Here is a 21658-nt window from a genome sequence, read left to right on the forward strand (position 1 = left end):
CTACTTCAGCTCGAAGGGTTTAAATGGTGTTTCAGCCATGTTTGAAACCAATCTTAAATTAGATGAAAATTTAGCTTGCTCTGTAAGGTAGAATCAACTTTTCAGAATAATCTCTCTGGATTTAGGTGTGTAGCTGAAAGAGGAGAAGGTGGAAAAAGGCATTTAAAATTGGGATTGGACCTGAATTCTCTGGTCAGACCCTTCTTAGGGGCAGCTTTGGAAGTTCCCTTCTACCAGGTTCAAAGCTTTGAGTCAAGAAAGAGTTGTTTCCTTAAAGGTCATCTTCCAACACTGGGACAAAGTGTGCAGCATCCCTGGACAGAGAGCATCACTAGACTGGGACACAGGCAGTCAAATGGAGGGCCTAATGCATTGATTTTTTTTCCCCTCTCTCTCTATATATATTTAATACTGTAGCAAGTTTAATAATTTAATTACATCTAAGTTTGCGATTTATAAACACAAACCAATTTAAGTCTGTCTGAATATGTAAACAAGAAAATATCAATTTAAGAGAATTCACAACAAATTGATATTCAAAACTCAACTCATGCAACTGAACAAAGTTGAGATAGAAAGCTTTGCTTTTGTCAAAGTAAAAAAGTCTTAAGAGCTTCCATGATGTGAGGATTCACTTGGCACGTACGCATCCAGCCAGAAGACCAAAACAATATAATTTTTAAAAAATGAGGGCTCACAAAAAGGATGCAAGTAAGTTGTATAATGTCTATTCCACTCCTTCCATATATTCACTCCACACTAGGGAATAATTATACCACCACCACTCAAGCAAGAGGCAGCTATGAGACACTTTACAGAAGATTCTTTTTAACGTGTTTTTTATATTTGAAGAAAATAAAAACATATTTCAATATTATAAGCTTTTGTAAGTACATTTCTTTGGTTTTTACTTATTGAAATCTCAGGTTAACTAGAAGAGATACTCTTCATGTTTGACTTACAAATGACTTCTTCTGTGCTATTAAGTATATTTCAAAAAGCAGAACAATACGTATTGCTTTAACTGCAACTATAAGAAAAAGTTGAGTAAAAAGCTGTGGAAAGCATATAATTAGGAAAGAAATAAGTAGGAATGTAATGTCAGCATGTGATAGATTCACATATGAATTACTTCTACGTTGCAAGTATAAACACACTAGTTTGATTCAAAATACACAATTATAGTTAATGTTTTTCTTTTCCATCTTTAAAAGAAATGGTTAAAGTGGGAAGAAAATCTTATGTTAGGAAATTTTCTCTTAAAAATTAATGTATACAAAATTGTCATTTATATCAAATGAAAAAATCCTTTGCAACATTTGGAACTAGGCAAATGGATATCGGTAACCAAAACTGGTCTAAGCCTGTTCTCAGCACTTGAACAAAAGCATTTTTTTTTTCTCCTGAGCTGTTTAAAATTCAGTTAAACATTTTAAAAGGAGAAAAGAAAACAGGTTGTGTATCTCTGTAATGAAGCCTGAGATAAGACCACAGGAAAAGCTCTTCAAGGCATTTCCTACTCAAACACAAGCAAGAAGTGTTAGAAGTCTCCATAGTTACCTCATCCTAAAGCAAATTTCCAGAACAGGTTCCTCATCCTTTACTTGGAGACTTCTCTCCTCTGATCATCTCTTGGACATCCCACAAAGTTCCCAGTTCCACTATCTGTATTTGCCTATTTCACAGTGGTACTGCTGTGCCTTGAGTACCATTACTTTGGTGTTTCACAACACTTGCAGATTTTGGGACAAGAACTCAACAATGAGGTTAAAATAAAGCAAATTACTATTAGACATAAATAAAGCAGGCACAGTACGAACTGCAGACCTATATGGAAACAAAAGTAAATGCATTCTTCTCCCACTCATATAGAATACACCAGTTCGTTCATCCTAATTTTCAAAGTATTACTGGTCATTACTGACTAAAAAGCTTAAATGACAAAGCCTTCAGCTTAGCACGCATTCTAGGCTGTAGTACTTCCTAAATGTAAATGCTCAATTCAATCTGGTCTGAGTTCATCCCAAAATTATTATTATTTTTTTTTTTTTTTGGTTTACGTCTCGAGCTAAAACACCGCTGTTTGCATCGAATCCCTTTGTCCACCTTTTCTTCTGGGAGATGAAATCATAGCTTTGAAAATTAAGCTCTTAACAACTAACAGGTGACGTGTTGACACAAAGCCAATTTCTAAACACAAAAGTTCCAACAAGGAACAAGTCCGGGGTTTCTAAAAAATTTTGAAGCCTCTCCTCAAAATAAAATTGAGAACAATATCCAGAAATGAAAGCAAAATGAATGTTGATACAATTCCATTGAGAAAACGTGCATTTACTACAAAGCCAGCTACATGACAAGGAGTCTGTTTATTGTACTTTAAATTAATCATCCTTCCATCAGCGTTTTATTGACTTCAGAATCATTTTACATGATTCCGGAAGGTTTTAACCCAATCAACCCCAATCAACCAAGATTGTTAAGAGTTTCCTGCATTCTTCTCTCTGTGTATTCCACCCAATCCCCCTGGAATCTGCAGTCCTAACAGTGAAGGCAGAATCATTTAATAACACTTTCCCTCGTATGCATTCCAATAAAACAGTTCTCAGCCTCGGTTCAAAGTCATGGAAATTTGATGCAGTGAAAATCAATTCAAGAAATTTTACTGCTTTGAACAAGCCTTGATGAAACCTCAACTCTCAACAGAGCAATCATTCTCTTAGGATGCGATAAAAAAAATCACTTCAGTTTTTAGTCTCTGAGCTGTATCAAAACTAGGCCCCTCGAAGGAGAAACTGTTAACTTTGCCAAGTTATTGTAAGTTTTGCTTTTCTGTGAGGCAGATGACAGACTGCTGTTTACATAAAATCCAAGTTCAGGCCACAAAAGCCACTTCCACTTAGAGCCTTCTGATCTGACTCACACTTCTTTTGAGCTCTTTTCTCATTTCCACACTTTAATACAATCCGTTACTTTTTTTTTTTTGGGTAGGAGATCTAAAGCTATTTAACTTCCTAATTTTTTTAAAAAAATTCTTGGTAAAATATTGATCTGTAAAATGTATGAGTTCACTTTTTGATGAAACCTGAAAATGAACCTAAATCTCAAATGAACTTAAATCTCAAATGTTATTTATTATAACAGTCACACTGAGTACTAATTTAAAAAGTGATAGCCTATTTCTTCTCCACTGACTTAAAGAATCCTATCCAACTCAAATTAACCCTTTTGTTTCTGTGGAGTTTCCTCTACCCAGCATTTTACACTTTGCTGTTACTCCTAAGAGTTTACATATGTTTTAGAAATACACTCAAACATGATTAATTTAACTGCTGCCAGACGTCACTTGATCAAATGCAGCACGTATGCTCTGGCCTGGCTGTTACAGAGTGCAGGAGACTACTGATGTCTTCAGACTCAGTCCTCGCTTAGTCTCTGACCTTTGCAGGCACATGTTAGGAATCTGCATATCCAAACATTAAAGAAGTGGCAGCTGACAATCATCTACTGACACTCGGTGAACATTAATAAGGTTATTCAGCAAAGAAAAGGAGGACAGGTCTTCATATTGAAATTTTGGATTTTACTCGAGTGACTCCAAACCCTGGGCAGAGGAGAGGAATGGTTCCGTATAGCAAGGGTGTGTGCAGCCATGCCCACGTAAAGAGGAGAAAAGCATCCAAGTCACTGTCAAGGGCTCTACAAAACAACGACCTGACGCAATCCATATATGCTGTGCTCTCGTTTTTGCAGTGTAGTCATTTCAACAAGATCTGGCAGATGGTGATAATGGTTGTATTAGACGCTGCCTCTGACAGCAGAGGAAGTAGGTTTCCAAATTTATTATCGAAAATACTACGCCTCATTAAATCCTTGTCACTAAGTCCTTCCGCCACTCCAAGTCTTTGTTTTTTGTACCAAGATGGCAATGGAAGTCACAATAAATACATGTATCTGCACACAAATACAACTGTTATTATTTAGAAGAAAAATAGTTACAAATATTTTTGTAGAGGAGAGACTATACAGAATATTCAACTTTTTTTTTTTTTTAAATCTATGCCTGGAGAATATATCATGTAAAATGTTCTATTACTTTGAGTGTTCAAGGGTAGTCTAATCTAGCTATAATTTCATCAGAGCAAAAAAATGCATCTAACCTGATAACCTGTCCCCTGCCAGTGCCCAACTGCAGATTCTCCGGAGGATTAAAGGAAAAGGCAAACTTAAAATGCTGTTTTTCAAGAACACTACCAGACATCTGCAGCTTAGGGGCTTCTGAAGCTAGAAATGCTATCTTCATGTGTATCCCCCAATGGGATTTATTTCGATGGATGTGTCTAATTGTTTTCTACAACCATTCAAATTTCTGGAATCCATAACATCTTGCAATAACAAGCCTCACTACATCACAGACATTTTTGTAATTTGGAGGAAAAGTACCTCCTGTTTATTTAAAAAATACTCTCTTTCACTGCAGAACCCCTAAATGTATTTCTTCCCCGAGGAAGTTCATGTCAAGGACAGAGCATTTCGTCTGACTGCACCTAACAATCTATATGGAATTTCATCCCTGAAAGAAAATTAGAGATAAATACAGTGTGGAAAAGAAGACTGAAGACCCAAGGCAAACACATAATGTGACCAGAGTTCAGGCACTCTTATATAATCCCTACAGAAAAAAATATTAAAAAAAAAAAGCATTCTTACAATACTTGATGAAAGAACCTCTAAACTTTGAAAAAAGCTGACGAAAAAAACTAGCTCTTACCTGTGATGTCACAAAACAAACCAGCTCCGACATATTCAAGTGAAAATTAATATTACTCTTTTAAACTCTCCATCAAAGTTTATAAAAGTCTGGCGCTATACATTGCTGAAAACCTGTTTCACAGCCCTGAGCCAGGATCCCTTCAAATTGTGAGCTCCCATATAAATTCCAACCCTGCAGATTAGCTGCTTGCAACTGAACCGCTGTTATATGCCACGGATATTCAAGAACACAAAATAATAGCACTCGTTCTGAGGACAGAATAAAAAAACATATCATGAACTAATGAAAGCATTTACATGCATGGCTGTAATGTCTAAAAGGTTAGAAACACCATGTGTATTTTATTTCAGTCTGCTATTACTGCTAATTTCTCGCAGCAATATCCTGTATTACTTCATGTGTTCTACAAGGTGGGGTTAACAAGGATTTCATGTCAGAGAAGGAAGGCCTGAAGGAATGACCAACGATGCTATCAGCTCTCTTGTCTAACGGGACAGTGGCAGTTAACCCCAGTTCTTTCCACTGAAATTGTAATACACATTTCTTAGAAGACAAATCCAACATGCATTTTAAAATTGCCTACAACAGAAGGAATTTATCAATGGTAAAGCACAGCTTTTAAATTACTTATTTCATTTCTTATCTAGTATGAGGCCCATTTCAACCCTCACACGGAATTTCTGTTGGGGTGTTCTTCAGCCTAGCAGGAATTTTCTGCAACACCCTTTCCCCTTATACATTTTTGAATGATGACTGCACCACTATTAAATTGAACAGTAACTTATAGTTGTAACTTAGGCAAATAAAGAGATGTAATATTACTAAAGAGAAAATATATAATTCTATATCTAAGAATATTAAAATATAACTTGAATTTAACAGTTATCAATGGGATAAAGTTATTCATGATCAAGATGTAAAAACAAAAAAGCCCCAACAACCCTAACCTACCACTGTGTACGTTATCTCAATATGACACATCAAAATGCAAATTTTGATATTTACCCTTCTGAAATAAATATCTATACTGGCTAATCAGTATGCATTGTGAGGACTTTTGTTATGTGAAAATGCTTTCAGTTATCGTTTTTCATCAAACCTGATCTGTGTGGCTTGGAGAATACAGTGGGACCCTGACCTGGCAAGTCATTTTGTGTAAACTCAGCTTCTGTAACTAGAAGAGCCAGTGAAATTTATGAGACTACAAGTTAAGACAGGCACATGCTTAAGTGTTTACAGGGCTGGAGCCAAGGGAAGTCTTATCAGTGAAAGAAAACTCCTCATTTACATACATCTGAAGCAGACTAACTCATGCCTTTATTAGTTCAGAAAGAAAGTTAGCCACTCAAATGATAACAATGCAAAGTTTTAAATCTAAAGTGGCATTTCTTAAAAGCATAGCTGTGAATCCCACCTCTGTTAAGAAAATGACTCAAGCCTTACGTAAAAGAGGAATTTTACAAAGGAGCTTTCTATAAAGGTATTTTTCAAAGGTCTCTGCGACCTTGCTGTATTTTAGGCCCAGTATTAATCCATGTTAAAAACACCCTGCATCTGAAGAGGTAGTTTCATGCTTGCTTAAATAGAGCATGGGTCCTACAAGCCCCTTAATTTATTTTAAACCTCTTCTGGGACACAGTTTGTGGCACAACACTGTAATAGGGATTAGCGTTTCTAAAGCTGCCTGTTTAAATAGAAGAAATGTATCCTGGTAGTGAATACGTTTCAACTGTATCAAATAGATACTGTCAATTAATTCCCTTCTTAAATTTCATTACTCCCTAAAGACCGCTATTATGTTGTCTCAAAATGCCTGGAACTTCAATCTGCTTTTAACCTAATGTCTTGTTTTTTAGTGTGGCCCTCTGAGCTACCCCTCTGCCTGAAAGCAGTTCAGCTTTACTTCTGCTTTGACAAACAGGGCAAATCATTGTTTTCCTCTGTGACCCTGTAAAAATGTTCAGCAGCGAGCAGAACACGAGAGGTGAACAGCAGTTCAAGCTGATTAGCTTGCATGTTGGAAAGTGAGCATCTGAAGCGAGCAGTTAAACTTACTGCATTCGGGAAGGACTTTCATTTTGCAGCCAATCAGCAGCTGGCCTAAGAAAGTTTTCCACATCGAAAATTAATCAAGATGAAAATGCAACGAACTGAGCTCCAGCACATGAACCTCCATTAAGGGATTCTGGTGACATCAGAAAGCCTGAAAACAAAAACTCGGGTAAGCACCAGAATGCCTCAGACGCAATTCTAACCCTGGGACCGAAAAGGTGCTTAGTTTACATTTTGACAGAATACATGATCAACAATACACAATGGGCAATAAAATCCCACTGGAAAAAAAGTCTAATGGAGAAAACAGACATTTTTCTCCTACCTTACTTCAGTAAGTACAGAACAAGTATAAATCAAAGTCTTATTTCTTCTGTATTTCTGTTCTCCTGCTGTTTTATAAACTTCTCCTTCTCCTTATTTGCTATGACATTTTGGCAAATGAAAATTATTTACAGCACAGAGAAAGCGACTGGGGGCAGGGGGAGCAGAAATCGCTTGCAGGCCCGGTTCTTGCTACCTCTAAATATACTCAAGAGATTTTTTTTTTTTCCAAGGGCAAACAAGTGTCTTTTAGTGAGTAAGAGAGTTTGGACTATGCTGTAACCTCTGCAAGCTATAGGTCTGAAGGAAAGATAACTGTTTACTTGTAGGGCTGGATCAGTTCTGCCAAATAAAAACCATACGTCATCAGAGCGGCTGCAATGCCCCAAACGAAGTCTGACCTCTTGACTGACTCAGTATTTTATTTGATATTAACTGATATGCACTACTTTGCAGAGAAAATAAGGAGTGGATGTAGTTTTCCAAACTACACCTATGGGGAGATATACAAGCAATGAACAATTGTAAGGGAAATACCACAATTAGGAAAGACAACAGAAGGAACTAGTAACATTGAACTTCTTGCCAGTTTAAACTAGTTAATAATGCTTAAGACTAGTTCTATAGCATAAGCAGAAACTAGTCAGTTATTCTATGTCATCTCTCTACAAGATAGGCAGCACTGTATGAACTGTTACTGCCAAGAAGAAATAAGAACCATACATTTTAGTTCATCACGAACACTATTCCTCTGGAGCAAAGAAAGGAAGTACGTCCACTTGCTTCAATGCTGGTACAACACAAATATGCATGGCACAGCAAACATGAAAAGTTTTTAGTTCACAGCAACTGAAACAGCCAAAGTAATTTGCGTGCTAAAACAGTACACATTCCTTCTCTTGGAGGTATACAGTACACAAACGTGCTAACAAAAGCACAAGGAGAACACAAATGTAGTTTGAAAAGCACTTTGTTGAGCAGAGGCTGAAGAAGGGCTTAAAGTCCAAACAGACACACACACTACAAGAAGTTAGAGTGTGCATTTTCACTTTTTGATGAATAGCAGTGTATATATGGTAACAAGAAGTTACCTTCAAAGTAAAAAGCAGATAAAGTCATACCCACAGATGGATCCGGAACAGAACTGTAAGTCTGAACAGCTGGAAGCGTTATAAAAGTTCAAATCCCAAGCTGAATCAAAAAAAAATCCCAGATCTGAGCACATTATGGCCTAATTTCAGATTTACATTCAGAGTTAAACTTTTGCACAGGCCAGCAAAATTTAGCACCTCATCTTCTACAGGATTAAAGCCAGTGCCATATTCTGTACACACATGAACTAGTTTTCAAACCTTAGTAGGTTTCTTCCTATTAGGTCACGTTTCTGTCATTTCCCTTTCCAGTCTTTTCTAAAGATCTTCTTTCCTGCAACTGCTTTTGATATTTTATGTTTCTCCTCTCCTTCCTGGATGCACAGGATTGCTTTTTTGATTTAGCCAGTTTATTATAGCACTTTGCATGGTCTCATTTCTATTAGGTCACATTCCTCCTTTTATTTTGAAAAGGTTCAAACGCTTTCATTTAGCCTCAGATCAGGTGCTGACATGAGCATCTTTGAAAACTCTCCCATAAAGAAGTCAAGATTTCTCTGGTTTCCTGAAATAATAATCGCCAAGAAGTTAAAAAATAAAATAACACCACACAGAAGAAAAATCTCTAAGCATCCCATTTCCAGGAAGTATTTCTGAATCACACTGAAAATGATGAGTTACTTGAAGTTCAGAAAATATACTCATTATTAAAGGTTAATAGATTATGCTATATAGAGTGTAAAAGACTTAAAGAACGGTGGAAAAAAGTCACCAGACTGAAACAGTCATAAAACAAAACTATTACTAACTCGATAAGGAAAAAGAGTGTTTATGTTTTTGAGATGCATCTATGTATAAGAATGAAAGAAAATCCTAATCCTAATACAGGATCCTAGGACTATCTACCTTACCTTTTTTTTTTTTTGGGGGGGGGGGGGGGGGGGGGGGGGGGAAGGGGGGAACAGCAATACGAAACGCTTAAAAGTGTTCTGAAGGAGAAGAAAGGAGGTACTTTCCCCCCCAATAGCTTTGCTCCCTCTTCCCCCCCGCCCATTTTTCTATTTCCTGACAGAGTGATGGGTATGAATTTATTTATTTTAGATCTCAACCAGTTTCCAAGGATGCATGGCAGTTAAAGAAACACCTCTATTTCCCCAGCCTATTCTCTGCTGCCTAAGCTATCACTGCTTGAGAAAACCTTTAAATCAAAGAGTTAACCAATAACATGTGCTGCTCATTAGCAGTGCCTTGAGCTCACCTGCACTGTTCTGTTTCTTTAAAAGGGCAGCATTCAAAGCCCCATTCACCCTAAGAAGCATTTTATTTGAGTTGTTATTGCTCTAAGCAGGAACCTAGCTGAAGGAAATGTTAATTTTTAAGGCCATCTATGAAGTTTAAAAGCATTCTTTTAAAGAAAAGGCTCAAATAAATAAAACCATGAGCACGAACAAGTGAAAAAAAAAGTCTGATGGCTTAGAAAATTCAATAATGTAATATAAATACCTTACAGAAAACAAGCACTCTTAATTTTTATCTGATGTTACCAATCTTTAGGGTTGGAAGCTTTATAGAAAACAAGCCTATTTCTATCCTTCATTGTCAATATATATGATGAGGCGTATCTAAAATTGCCTTAAATGTGTATGATCATAGCTGTCAGACTCAGGTCATGTGTTATATATACTACATGCCTTGCTCAAATCACAGTGAAAAAAAACCACAACTGATTACAGCTTAAAGACCACTATCCCCTGAAACACTTGCATCTGTTGCAACCATAACACTGAAATAAGCACATGCACTGTACACAGAATTTCTTTATGAGACATGAGATCCAATACAAGCTTTTTTTTGTAGTCATGCTGATAGAACCTGTCTCCCAGCACTCACCCATTTAGCACTTGTGCATTTTGCTAAATCCCTAGCTTACAGGTACATGCTTGCAAGTCAGTCTGGCCACGTGAATGCAACCTGAATTGATCCTTCATTCTTGTCCATTTTTTTCCGGAAAAAAAATGGTACTGCAAAAAGTCCATATGTTGATGCTATTGCAGTTGGGGTTCATTTTCCTTCAGAAGACTACTTTATATGCTGTTTTGTGGGGTAAATTTGCAATGTCATAAGTCTTGTATGAGCAAAGAATTGCTATGTAATGCTCTTTACTTGCATATCTTGTTGAGGATGTCTTTGGACAAAGCACTTTCTTCCACTGAAGTTTCCTTCTAAACAGAGGACAAAATACTTTCAGCCTCCAAGAGGGCATTGTTAAGATGGGATAAACATTTAAGGTGTTCTCATTCTGTTGTGATGAGAGAAACAGAAAAATGACTACAACCAAAAGCAATTAAGCTATGCTGATCTGTGGCAGAGGAACAGTGTGCATTTAGACACAGACCCCATCAAACTGCAAAGGGCCTACATAGTCTCAAAAATAATCTGTAAATTGAGGAAAAATGCTTAAACACCACCGTAAGCAACCTGAGCCCTGTGTAAACACTGAGAAGCTCTCTATTTAAAAGGAACGTATTCCCTTATCAACAATTATAACCCAAACAAAGCCACGAGGCACAAAATCAGAGCAGGAAGGGGACTGCAACACTAAAGGCCTAGTCCATACTTCATGTCAGTAAGAATCCTTCTGACTGCCTATGTGGAAAAGTGTGTTTACAACAGGTCAAAGCAAATCAAATACTGCAATGCACAAAAGCCATCAAAATTCTGACGTAGGGGTAGCTGTACCTTGGTTTTGACTAAGATGCAAGAACAACATGGCACTTAAGTCAGCGGTAACTTTTTATTTAGTCTAAAAATCAAAGGATCCGTTAATGCTTTTCCATTAGCATAGTGTGCAAATTCACTTTATATTATTTCTTTAACTTTTGCTATTTCACATTGTTCTTCAAAACCTACCAGTCAGATATTCCAGTACAGCAGCCATGTACACTGGAGCACCTACACCAATTCTGTACTTCGGGTGGCCTTTCTTAATATAACGCAGCATTCTTCCAACAGGGAATATGACCCCAGCCTTTGCAGAGCGCGAAGTCTTGGTCGACTTCTTCTTCCCACCCCTGCTGGACATTTTGGCTGTATTGGGTCTGGAACAACGCTCTACATATTAAGGAAAAAAAAGATAAAATGTTATCAAGAGGGAATACAGTATTTAAATGATTTCAAGCTGTAATCAGAGAAGCAACTTCATATAAATTGGCTTTGGAATTACTTTTCTGAAATTTCTAACGTGTTAAAACTGGCACCATTAGTGGAACGAAGTGTGATAACCACCTAAGATGTAAAATTGAGCTTCAGCATGAAAGCAGAGGATGCTTTCTGCAGGGAGAACTGTCATGAATCTCTGCTCTCCTGGAAAAACTGTTGATTTGGCATTTGAACAACCACGGTAGGACTGTTATACTCATGAATAACTATGATCCCAACTAGGAAACCATATCCACACTAAGGCTCTTGTACATTTAATTTATGTTCCCTAGAAGCACGGATTTTCAAGACTGTGCGGATTTACAGAACACAGACCTATGCATGGTAAACTACATCTCCTGTACACTAAATGGGTTTTTTAGAAAGACCTGAAATGAACCCCTTGAGCTTTGAACCTACCAGCATCCAGCTACCTCCACACTGAAGTTAATCAGATTCCTAGATGGCATGTTGCTGCGGTACAACCTTCTGTCTGCTATCTTTCCCTAATATAACAGTAGTCTAAACACCCAGCAGCTATCTGACAACTGCATCTCAGTTTATCTCTGTGAAGAAACCTGCTGCTGATACAGCTGTCAAATATTTTTTTCTCTCTTTGATTTCTGCTCAGGCTGTAAAATAGAAGCTGGCAAACCCAAAGAGGTGGAGAGTTTGCAGATTCTCAAAGTGTCTTTGAAGGTTTAGGCAATGCACTGGGGTTTGAAATTAACTCAGTGGGAAGGAGACTGTTCTCCCCCTCCCCCCCTCCCTCCAGCATGTCTGAACTCTAGGAAAACCAGTGGTATACATCAGTGATACATCCCGGCTCTTTCCTGGATGCCCAAATTTTACCTGATATGAATGCAAAGTTGTTGCTGTGTTTATGTACTCAGCAGAAACTCTCCAAGCCTGCTTTCCCATCACAGCAGTTAGTTCTTTGCTTCCCTTTCTATTTTTTTCCTCATGTTTACGCTGAATTCTCTCTTTCTCCATATGAACTTAACTGTATTTGCCAACCATCTGAATCCATGATTGCGTGAACTCAGAATTAGGCAAAACAGGTTCACCAACTCTAATTTTGCAACTACTGATCTGTACTGACATGTCCTGGAGTCTTTTAAACCTCAGTGAGTCACTGAGATACAGACTACGTAAGTATCAAATCAAGACCACTCAGGATAAAAGAAATTTATGAGTTAAACATTTATTTTCCTTTCCACCTCCACACTTTACTCATCAAGGACTCTGTAACTGCATAGCACATTAAGTAAAATAAATGCAACAAGTTTATGGCTTGTTAAAGGTAAACAGAACAATCCCACCTTTTTAGCTCAGACAAAAGTCAGGCTACGTTTATGAAAGTGATGTCAAAATCCAGACAGGAAACTGGAAGTAGGAAGCCATCAAAAGCCCTGCTTCCCCTTTCCTTTGCTGCAAACTCAGCTCTGTAACAGCTCACGCTCTGTGAAGAGGACATTTTCTTCCCTAGAGAAACCTCCTAAACTGGAGCCCACAGCTGGTTTACAAACCTTTCAATTTAGCTGCATTTTGTCATCTTGTTAGCTCTGCCATTGTTCCGAGAATGGCTGGGTGGGGCTTCCACTTGGCTACGGGCTTTCTGCCTGCAAATTCTTATGGTCCATACTCCATTTTCATCAGCGCTACAGATGTTTAATCTCACAAATGTTAAGAAGTTCACTGAATTTAAGCAAGAGAGAAAATGGGCATGAGAAACAGCTGTGCTTCTAGCTTCACCTGTAATTCCTTTGTTTTGTAACTGATAGGCGAATGACAAAAATCAGATTTTTTCCAAGGAAAACCTGCAAGCTTTAAATGGTAAATTTATATTAACCATTTGTAATTGAATTTTAGCTGTCACAATAAAGTACATTTTGTAACACATAACACTTCTAAAAACAGGTCATTAATTCCTTGTGAAAATCCATTTGATTTCCACAGCTATAGCAAGGATCCTGATGTGCAGAACAGGTTAGCTTGGGGAAGGAAAAGCTGAAACTGAACGCCCTGTGTTCATTACAGATCTGACCTCCTAACTGGTATGAGTCTGAGAATTGGGATGGGAACAATTGAATAATCTACTCGCACTTCTACTGAGGGGAAAATAAAGGAAGAAACAATTCAATTCAGCAGAGATGTTGAAAAAGGAACATATTTGTTCTGGACTGCCTATTTTCCCAAAAATCAGGATACAGAACTTGCACAGTCCATGTAGAAGGAAGATGGGAAAGGAGTAGAAAAAGGAAGCAAATAATGGAGAAGTTCTGGGGCTTCTTGTCTCCCCTGAGCTGAGCAATTGGATCAGGTCTTTGAGAGTGACACAGATGTGAGCTCTCACAAAGCCTCTCCTCAGACGGCTGTTGTCTTGATCTGTGGAATCCAGCTCACCGAGTTTATGGGATGGTCAGGCTAGCTGGAAGACAATATGGAAGTCCTTATTTCCTGATGTCATTTTTTTTTTTGTTTTCCCTTGGGAGAATGTCATCCACCCGTGAGCTGCTACAACATTTGGATCAAAGCATGAGTAAAATACGGGGTGATATAGACTTATTGCCAAAGTAGCTTTGAAGGAGCTGCAGTAAATACAGCTCACCCAACCTAAAAATCCAAATGGAAGAAATACATGGATGGCCACGCTGTAACTGGCAACAGAAGGAGATGAAAGAGCACTGCCCTTTCATTTTCAGTTCCAAGACAATGATTATTCATAAAGTAAGGGAAGCAGTTCCTTCATATGTAGAAACAAAAGTTACTGTGAATCACTGTCCCTGGATAAATATCATCTACTCAAAGTGATGCTAAGTTTGTTGTTAACATACTGCCAATTGTCTTTGGTCATGCTCAACCAGTCTCCCTTATCGGGCTGGAGCAATACACTTTGCTTTTAGTTTCCATCATATTTGGAGATCAGGAAGTGTTCTCCCCTTTAATGTACTATTTTCTACTTAATACCTTCAAGCTTCCTAGCATCTGCAACTATCTAACGCCTATCCATATATAAAAGCGTATTTTTTTTTCTTGCATAAAAAGATTATTTTACCTCTTCCGCAAAATCTAGAGGTTCATTTCCCCTTTTATTTTATACTGCTGGTCACATTTCTCTCAATACTTAGGATGACCCTGGAAATATCCTGACAACCCGATCCTCTCATACCGTACGTTAAAGAGCTATCTACTTGTAAGCGCATTTACAAAGAAAAACTCTGCCCAAACCAGAAAGCTGGGGGCTTGCCTACTGAACAAAGCAAGCACTTTTGAAACTTTTAATATTAAATGTAAAATGTGATAAAGTGAGTTTCAGAGCCTCCTGTCTCAAGGATTCCATCCTTACCAGACGTAATGAATTACTGTCTTTACATACTGGGAGTGAAGGGAGGGAAATTCCAGTTCAGTTCTAAGCACCACGTTTCATTTTGCCAACCACTTGATTTGGAAGGGGAAAAGAGAGCCTGGAATGGAAGAGCTTTTTTGGGGCTTAATCATGGATTTGGGATCATTACAGAACTTGCTTGTCCTGCCTTTGAGCAGAGCGTTGGGTGGCCCAGTGAGCTCTCAGAGACTTTTCTCCAGTTCTGGTTTTCTATGGCAAAAGAGAAGGGAAAGAAAAGAGATTTCACTTGCAACAGCCACAAAGAAATTTATTGAAGTTAAACGTAAAGAGCAGGGCAACAGATCAAAAACCAAAGAAAACTATGTGCCTTACATGTTTTCAAATGGTTTATCTTTGTAGCACCAGAAACTCTGGATCACAGCCAACATTAATGAACCAGTGCTGCTTGCTGAGTCACTGCTAGCCAGCAGATGAGGGAGGCAGTGCTTGCCAAAGGGAACTTTATCACATGTACCATAGCTCAGACAAGATTTGGGCAGGTGGAAAAAAAAAAATCACAGTCAATGGACCAGTCTTTTCCTTTCTTACTCTTCTCTTGCCTTTGCAATGTAATTACTGAGAAATTTTGTCAAATGCTTAGCATCTTCAAAGGCTTGACAATAAAAGGATATAGTTTCAAGGCGACAGTTCACAGAATTATCACTGTGATAATCATGGGATATCACTGAGGGGTCAACTTCGATAAGCCCACCTTTGACTCTGACTAAAATTTAATGCTGTGTTCTCCAGTGGCTCTGCTGTGCTTGGACACAGATTGCCCCAGCTGCAGAACGCAGCACCTGACTCACAGCCTTCTGAAAGCCTCTTAAAGACTGTAGCAAGATTCATGCCACTTTCTAATGTTTCAAAATTTACAGAAACAAGAATGTGAGGGTATTATATTAGCTCACAGCAAAGACTCAAACAAGGCTCCTCTGCTGTCAAGCGTTTGCAAGCCACAAATAAATATCTTAAGCAGCAAAATAATATTCAGGTGTAGCAAAGAAATCAGCATAATTAATATTTTTCTGCTTGAAGCTGGCTGTTGGCCATAGCTTTCTGTACGAAGGCTGATACTCCACTATAACACACTTTTAAATGCCATCTACATTAAATGTCCACAGGCATGTGTTTTTCTGAAAGTTTAACATCAGACAGTTCTGGAGGCACAGACTGCACGTCCCAGCCAAGTGATGCCTGATTTCTGATAGCTCAGATACCACTACTTCATTAACTCAGTCACTCTGACCCTTTCATCCACCAGCAGCAATAAAAGACCACTCACTATTAATAGTTTTCAGGTACTGCTTTTTAATGACTTCAAAAATTACTGTGAGTTCCACTGCTGTCAGACAGGGATTGTTCTCATCGTGGGCTTACCTTGGTGTATTAACTGCACTCAGCAACCAGATGATTATATTTAGAGCTACAGGATCACATCTGTAAGTATAGGGGAATGCAGGAGACCATTACTACAACAGGACAAATACTAGGATTTAGTAATTATTTTTCTCCTCTTTCCCATACAAAGACTAAGCTGAAAAGTCCACTTTTGTATCGCAAGGGCTTAACTGCAATGCTATTTTCTTTCCATTATTTCAAAAGATTAACAAGTAAGTGCTGCCACTCCATCTTAAATCTATTTATGTACTATAATAGATGCTCACTGAACTCGTTCTGAAAAGGTACACTTGAATTTGCTTTGACAACTAATTTGCTGTGTTCTTGGCTAATCAGAAGCTAGTCTGACATATTTATAAAATGCACTGCTTACAGAGTCGGTAAAAAAAATGGTCTCTAATAATGCTTGCCTAGCACAACAGTGTCTCAGGCTGTGACCGTGGTTTCTAGGTACTACAGTCATAAAAGAAGAGCTAATAACTCAGTAACTGTTTGGTCTGACGTGATTTCAAATTTCAGCTTAAGTGCTTTATCAAAGAAGCAATTCTTTGTGGTCTGGAAGAGAGGAGTGAAACTGGTTGCACAACAGCTGTTCCAGCACTACAGTAATTTCTTATCTGCAAAGGTAGCAGTATACATTTATTTTCACATGAAAACCTGAAAGAATATTCCTCATCTACCAGTGCCCTATGGATGTACTCTTTTTTTTTTTGCTGAAGGTTAGTAAGACTCAAACTCCCATCATGAGAATGTAGAGCAGGACGAAAAGAGAAATAACATTTTCACCAAATCTGCGTGCAAAACAGAATACTATTGCACAATTTTATTCAACTGGCAGAAGTCCCTTCCTTCCACAATGGGTCTGAAACCTTGAAACAAATATCCTCTTAATGTGTAAATGCCCACTCTGAACAGTGCTGGGAGTGTGACATGAGTTTTAGCTGGGCATCCTGCCACCAATAGTCAGGAAAATGTAAATACAATTGTATTCGCTGACCGCTGTTGGGAGTGCTAGCAGGAAAACAAGTCCAGTTGTGTGTTGTAGCTATTTGTATAGTAGGTAGGAAGTGTCAAATTTGGTATAAGACCTTAAATCACTGGACTGTTTATGAATTCAGCGTTCAGGAAAAACTGTTTCAAAGAACATTTTGAAAACTTGTTTGCCACTTGACATTTTGGACACCAGTGAAAACACAGTAAAGAATTCACATGGATGCTTCCAAGGGAAAACCCAAAAATTTAATGAAGATGTTGTACTGCTGAGGGGAGGGAGTGCAAGAACTCAGCCCACAGATGAGGCTGTGAGTGATGTGCTTCTAGCATCACCCTTTTTGGAGCAAGGGCCACAAGCTGAATCCTGTCCATCTGTTCTTCAGGGTGGGTCTGGGTAAGGCACTACAACCTCTCTGTGCACAGAGAGGCTCTTGTTTACATCCCTCCCTGACAAGTGAGCAAGCACTGCACCTAGAACACTTCTTTTCCAAATCCACCTCTCAGAAGCACCGCGCTGACAAAGCCTAATGCTCCCTGACCTGCCCCTGGATCAATACTCTTCCTCCCAAGGGAGGCTCTCTCTGGAGGCTCTTTTTTACTCTTGTGGCATCAGTTAACGCTTCCTGCTCCGTTATCCCTTCTTTGCAAGTTTGCAGTAGCAGGTTTTTCTTTCTGCTAATGCTGATCTATAAAATAAGCAATGCTTAAGCACTCTTCCTATATTACCATCATTAGGCCAAATTATAGCCTTAACTATGAATTCTTAGATCAGTTACGGCTTAATTTGCACTATCAACATTTAGTTTTACTGGCAAACAGTACTCTCTGCCTCATACACAACAAAACAAAGTGACTCTTTAGGAACCCAAGGGGCCTAAAACATTTCAGTGTGCAAGGTTACAATATATAATACAGCAAAGTAACCTGCAACCACTACCGGGAAAACACAACCGCCACCACAATGTAGCAACACAGCAAAATAACCTGGGAAAAAAAGCAATGTAACTCCTTTCTTTCAGACCACTTTTAGAAATACACTCAGGAGTTGGCTAGGGACTGCTTGATACAAAATAAATCATGTTCAATTGCTAAAATGTGTTCGTCGAAGCAACTGTAATTGTCTCGGTCATGCCTGAACCTTCCAACTCAGTGCTGTGCCCAAGAACCCAGGTTCGGTTTCCAGTAGCTGCTCACTTGCTGCTTAGCTCATTTACTTCGACCGACTCTCAGGAACGGGGGAGGCAGCGGATCTGCAAAGTTCCCCACAGACCTGTTGCTAAGTGACAGCCTCACATAGTCCTGGGGAAAAAACGGTCCTCCACTTCCACGGTCGAGAGAGAAATAACAAGCCTCATCCAAACCCCATCGCAACAGCCGTTTTCTTTCCATCAGCACAAACGATGCAACCTGGCTTACACCACTGGGCTTCCAAACACGCTGGCTCCAAACGCCCGCTTCAGATGCGAGCGCCCCGGCCTTCTGCAACTTACTTTGAGAGATTAGATGGAAACCAAAGGATTACAGGAGATGCGAGTTACGGAAGCAGTCGTTCCCCTCGCCGCCTGCTACGTGCGCGAACACGTCGGTCCCCTGCCTAGGTCTGGGCGCTCTGTAAGATGCCCCGTGCCCTAAGCCCCCGCACCCACCTTTCCTCGCAGCCCCTACCAGGGACAGCCCGTGCGGCTGCCGGGCTCCCGCAGGCAGACATATTGCAGCCTACACGGGAGGTGACAGCTCGGAAATCACAAGGGGCCCCTTTTCCAGCCGAACGCTGATTTTCACCCCTCCTGGATGCCTGTGACGGGTCTACGAAAGCCATTCGGCTCGGTTTTTTTTTTGTTGTTTTTTTACCGAAGCCGTTCGCGTTGGGCAGGTAACTTTTACGCCGCGGGTTCTCCACCCGAGGCGGAGCGGGCTGAGGACACCTCCTGCTGCTCGTCGCCTGCAGCTGGCGGCGGGCGCTGCGGGTCCCCGGCACCGGGCTAGGGCCGGGCCGGGCCGGGAGGGCTGAGGCGAGGCCGGGTCCCGGCGGGCCCGGCGCCCCCCCGGTGCAGCCCCCACCCCGCAGCCCGCCCGCCGACCCCCCAAGCCTCGCTGCCACCACCACGCCGGCTCCCCCGGCCTGAGCAGAGACAGGCCTCCACAACCCAGGCGAGACAAACAAAAAAAAACCACACCCAAATTCACCCCAAAACCCAACACCCCCCCCCCCCCATCCCCCTCAGCGAGGGGGCTGCCCCCGGGACCCCTCCCCAGCGCCACCGCCTCCAGCGGCCCCTCAGCGGCGCCGGCAGCGGCCCCGGCCCGCCGGTAAGGGCGGGCGCGGCTCCCCCGTCCCCACACGCGGCCACAGCCCCACGGCGGCGACTTACGGCGCGGTCCCGGCCGCAAGATGTCTGCCGGCGGCCGCCCCGCTCCCGCTGCCTGCGCTGCGCCCGCGGGGCCAACGGGAACGGCTGGGCGGGCTCCCACAGTGCCCCGCGCCGCGTCCCTCCCCTCCCCTCAGCCCCTTCCCTCAGCCCCTCCCCGCCTCCTCCGCCCCTCACGGGGACGCCCCCGGTCCCCTCAGTTCCCCCCCGGTCCCCTCACGGTCCCCTCACCGTCCACGGTCCCCTCGGCGCCGCCACCTCCGTCCCCTCCGCCGCCCACCCTTGTCTGAGCGGTGCCCGCCGGGCTGTGGAGGCGGCTCTCCCCGGTTCCCCTCAGTTCGCCTCAGTTCCCCTCAGTTCTCCTCAATTCTCCTCAGTTCCCCTCCGTTCCCTGACGCCCGGCCCCTGTGTGGACATAAGGCCTCGGCCATTGTGTACAAAATGTGCCCGCTCCTAAAGGAGGGAAGGCAGGGGAGGAGACGGGTGGGGAGGACAGAGCGCGGGCTCGGTGCCGCATCCTTCCCCGAGCGAAGTTCCTTGTTCGGGGAGAGAGGAGGCACTGAGTCGTTGCGAGAAATGCTTTCTTCTACTGTACAAAAGTGGCTGGCTGCCATTTTGCGAAGGCCCCAGATGGAGCTTTTGGAGGAATTCCTGCTGTGGTGGCACAGATGTCCTTGAGCGCACCTTGCCGCATCGGGAGAGCCAGCTCCCTGCCGCCCGCGGCCCCTGCCCGCACCGGCTGAGGGTCACGGGGCAGGGACTGGTGTCCCCTCAGCACGTTCCCTGCTCCTGCTGTCCCCCAGCTGCTCCCAGGCCCTTCTGCTGCTCCCTCTCGTCAGTGCCCAATGCAAGACACAGCCTGTGGCCTCTTCCCCTGTGTCCCTTGGTGTTGCTGGAGCTGTGACAGGTGACAGTGGCAGTGGCACAGCATCGTTGCCATTAACCCTTAGGGGCGAGGGGTGAGAAGGGCAGAGGAACAGCAGGTAGAGGCAAGGAGTTTCTCTTCACCACCCCATGCTCCAGCTCTCCTTGTTTTGCTCAGCATCAGCACGTATTCACAGAAGCTTTGCCGTATGATAAAGAAAGCAGAAAGGAAGGGAGTGGTATAAAGGAAGAACGAAAACTAGAGAACTGGGGGAGGATTATATAAAAGAAATGAGGGTTAATATCGCCCCTGGCCTGAGACACATCACCCAAAAAAGTTTCTGAAATAGATGGAGAGAAGGCACAGTACAGGCAGGGCTGTGTGCAGTGAATGTGGCCCCCAATAGCAATACCATGCAATTCCGCTAACCAGCTCAGTAATTATAATTTTGCTGTTCTCATCCATAAAAATGGCCAGGATCGGTCTGGTTTTTGTGCGGCTAAACTCCTGCTCTTCCAAGACATCCCTCATTTCATTGCAGTGCAGCGCACAGTCAAATGCAACCACGGTCTGGCTGTGCTCCCTGAGCACTAATTGCAAACCCAACGCTATTCACACACGCAGTTTTGCCTAACAAAGACTCCCCGCTAAGTAAAGCACCGCATAGTCCCTGACAGCCCTTAACCTAAGGATATGGATACAGTACTTATTAGGCCATCTGCCATGGCTCATCTTACACAGCTGAGGACATGCTCTGCTTTCCAGGTTCCCATCCACACACGCCGTCTCCCTCCCACCTCCTCCTCCGCGTTCACACCGCAGTAAGCACCGCTCCTCTTCTCTTCCCTTGCCCACACAGGAGCCCTTCCATGGGCTGTTGCAGTGCGTGGAGCAGAACCGCTCCTCCAGTGCTCGGCTCTCCCCACCCCGTTTTGCTGTCACCCACACGAATGTTATTTAAAAACAAACAAACCAACCCAAACATCTCTGTTGACGTGAAAAGCTGGGAAGGTCTATATGAATTTAAAGAACCTGCAGTATTGTTTGTCTAATGGGACTGATACCCAGCGACCAGGTGAAGACAGTTATCTGCAAACCAGCATAGGTTACTGTCTATACCCTTCTACTGTCATCGTTCATGTTCTCTGTTTTTAAGAGGAATCTCGATCTTGTGCCTTTGAAGAAAGCTTTCCAAACACAACTGGA

The 21658-nt window shown here is 41.7% G+C and overlaps 1 protein-coding gene across 7 annotated transcripts in view; it reads right to left on the reverse strand.

Moving 5' to 3' along the window:
* Positions 1–19732, reverse strand: part of MACROH2A1 (macroH2A.1 histone) — a 46208-nt gene extending 26476 nt beyond the window's left edge. For 2 of the 7 annotated variants that reach the window (XM_066977048.1, XM_066977045.1), the window contains exons 1-2: positions 19591–19732; positions 11149–11349 (exon numbers count right to left, since the gene is read on the reverse strand). In XM_066977048.1, the coding sequence (XP_066833149.1) occupies positions 11149–11320 (172 nt within the window). In that variant the 5' untranslated portion in view covers positions 11321–11349; positions 19591–19732. Of the gene's footprint in view, positions 1–6826; positions 6942–11148; positions 11350–12965; positions 13135–16204; positions 16265–19590 lie in introns of those variants that run through there. The other 5 variants (XM_066977047.1, XM_066977043.1, XM_066977044.1 and 2 more) reach the window with 4 other exon arrangements.
* Between the last annotated feature and the right edge of the window lie 1926 nt (positions 19733–21658).

Source organism: Anser cygnoides, chromosome 14, assembly GCF_040182565.1.
Source record: "Anser cygnoides isolate HZ-2024a breed goose chromosome 14, Taihu_goose_T2T_genome, whole genome shotgun sequence".
In the NCBI taxonomy this organism is placed as follows: Eukaryota; Metazoa; Chordata; class Aves; order Anseriformes; family Anatidae; genus Anser; species Anser cygnoides.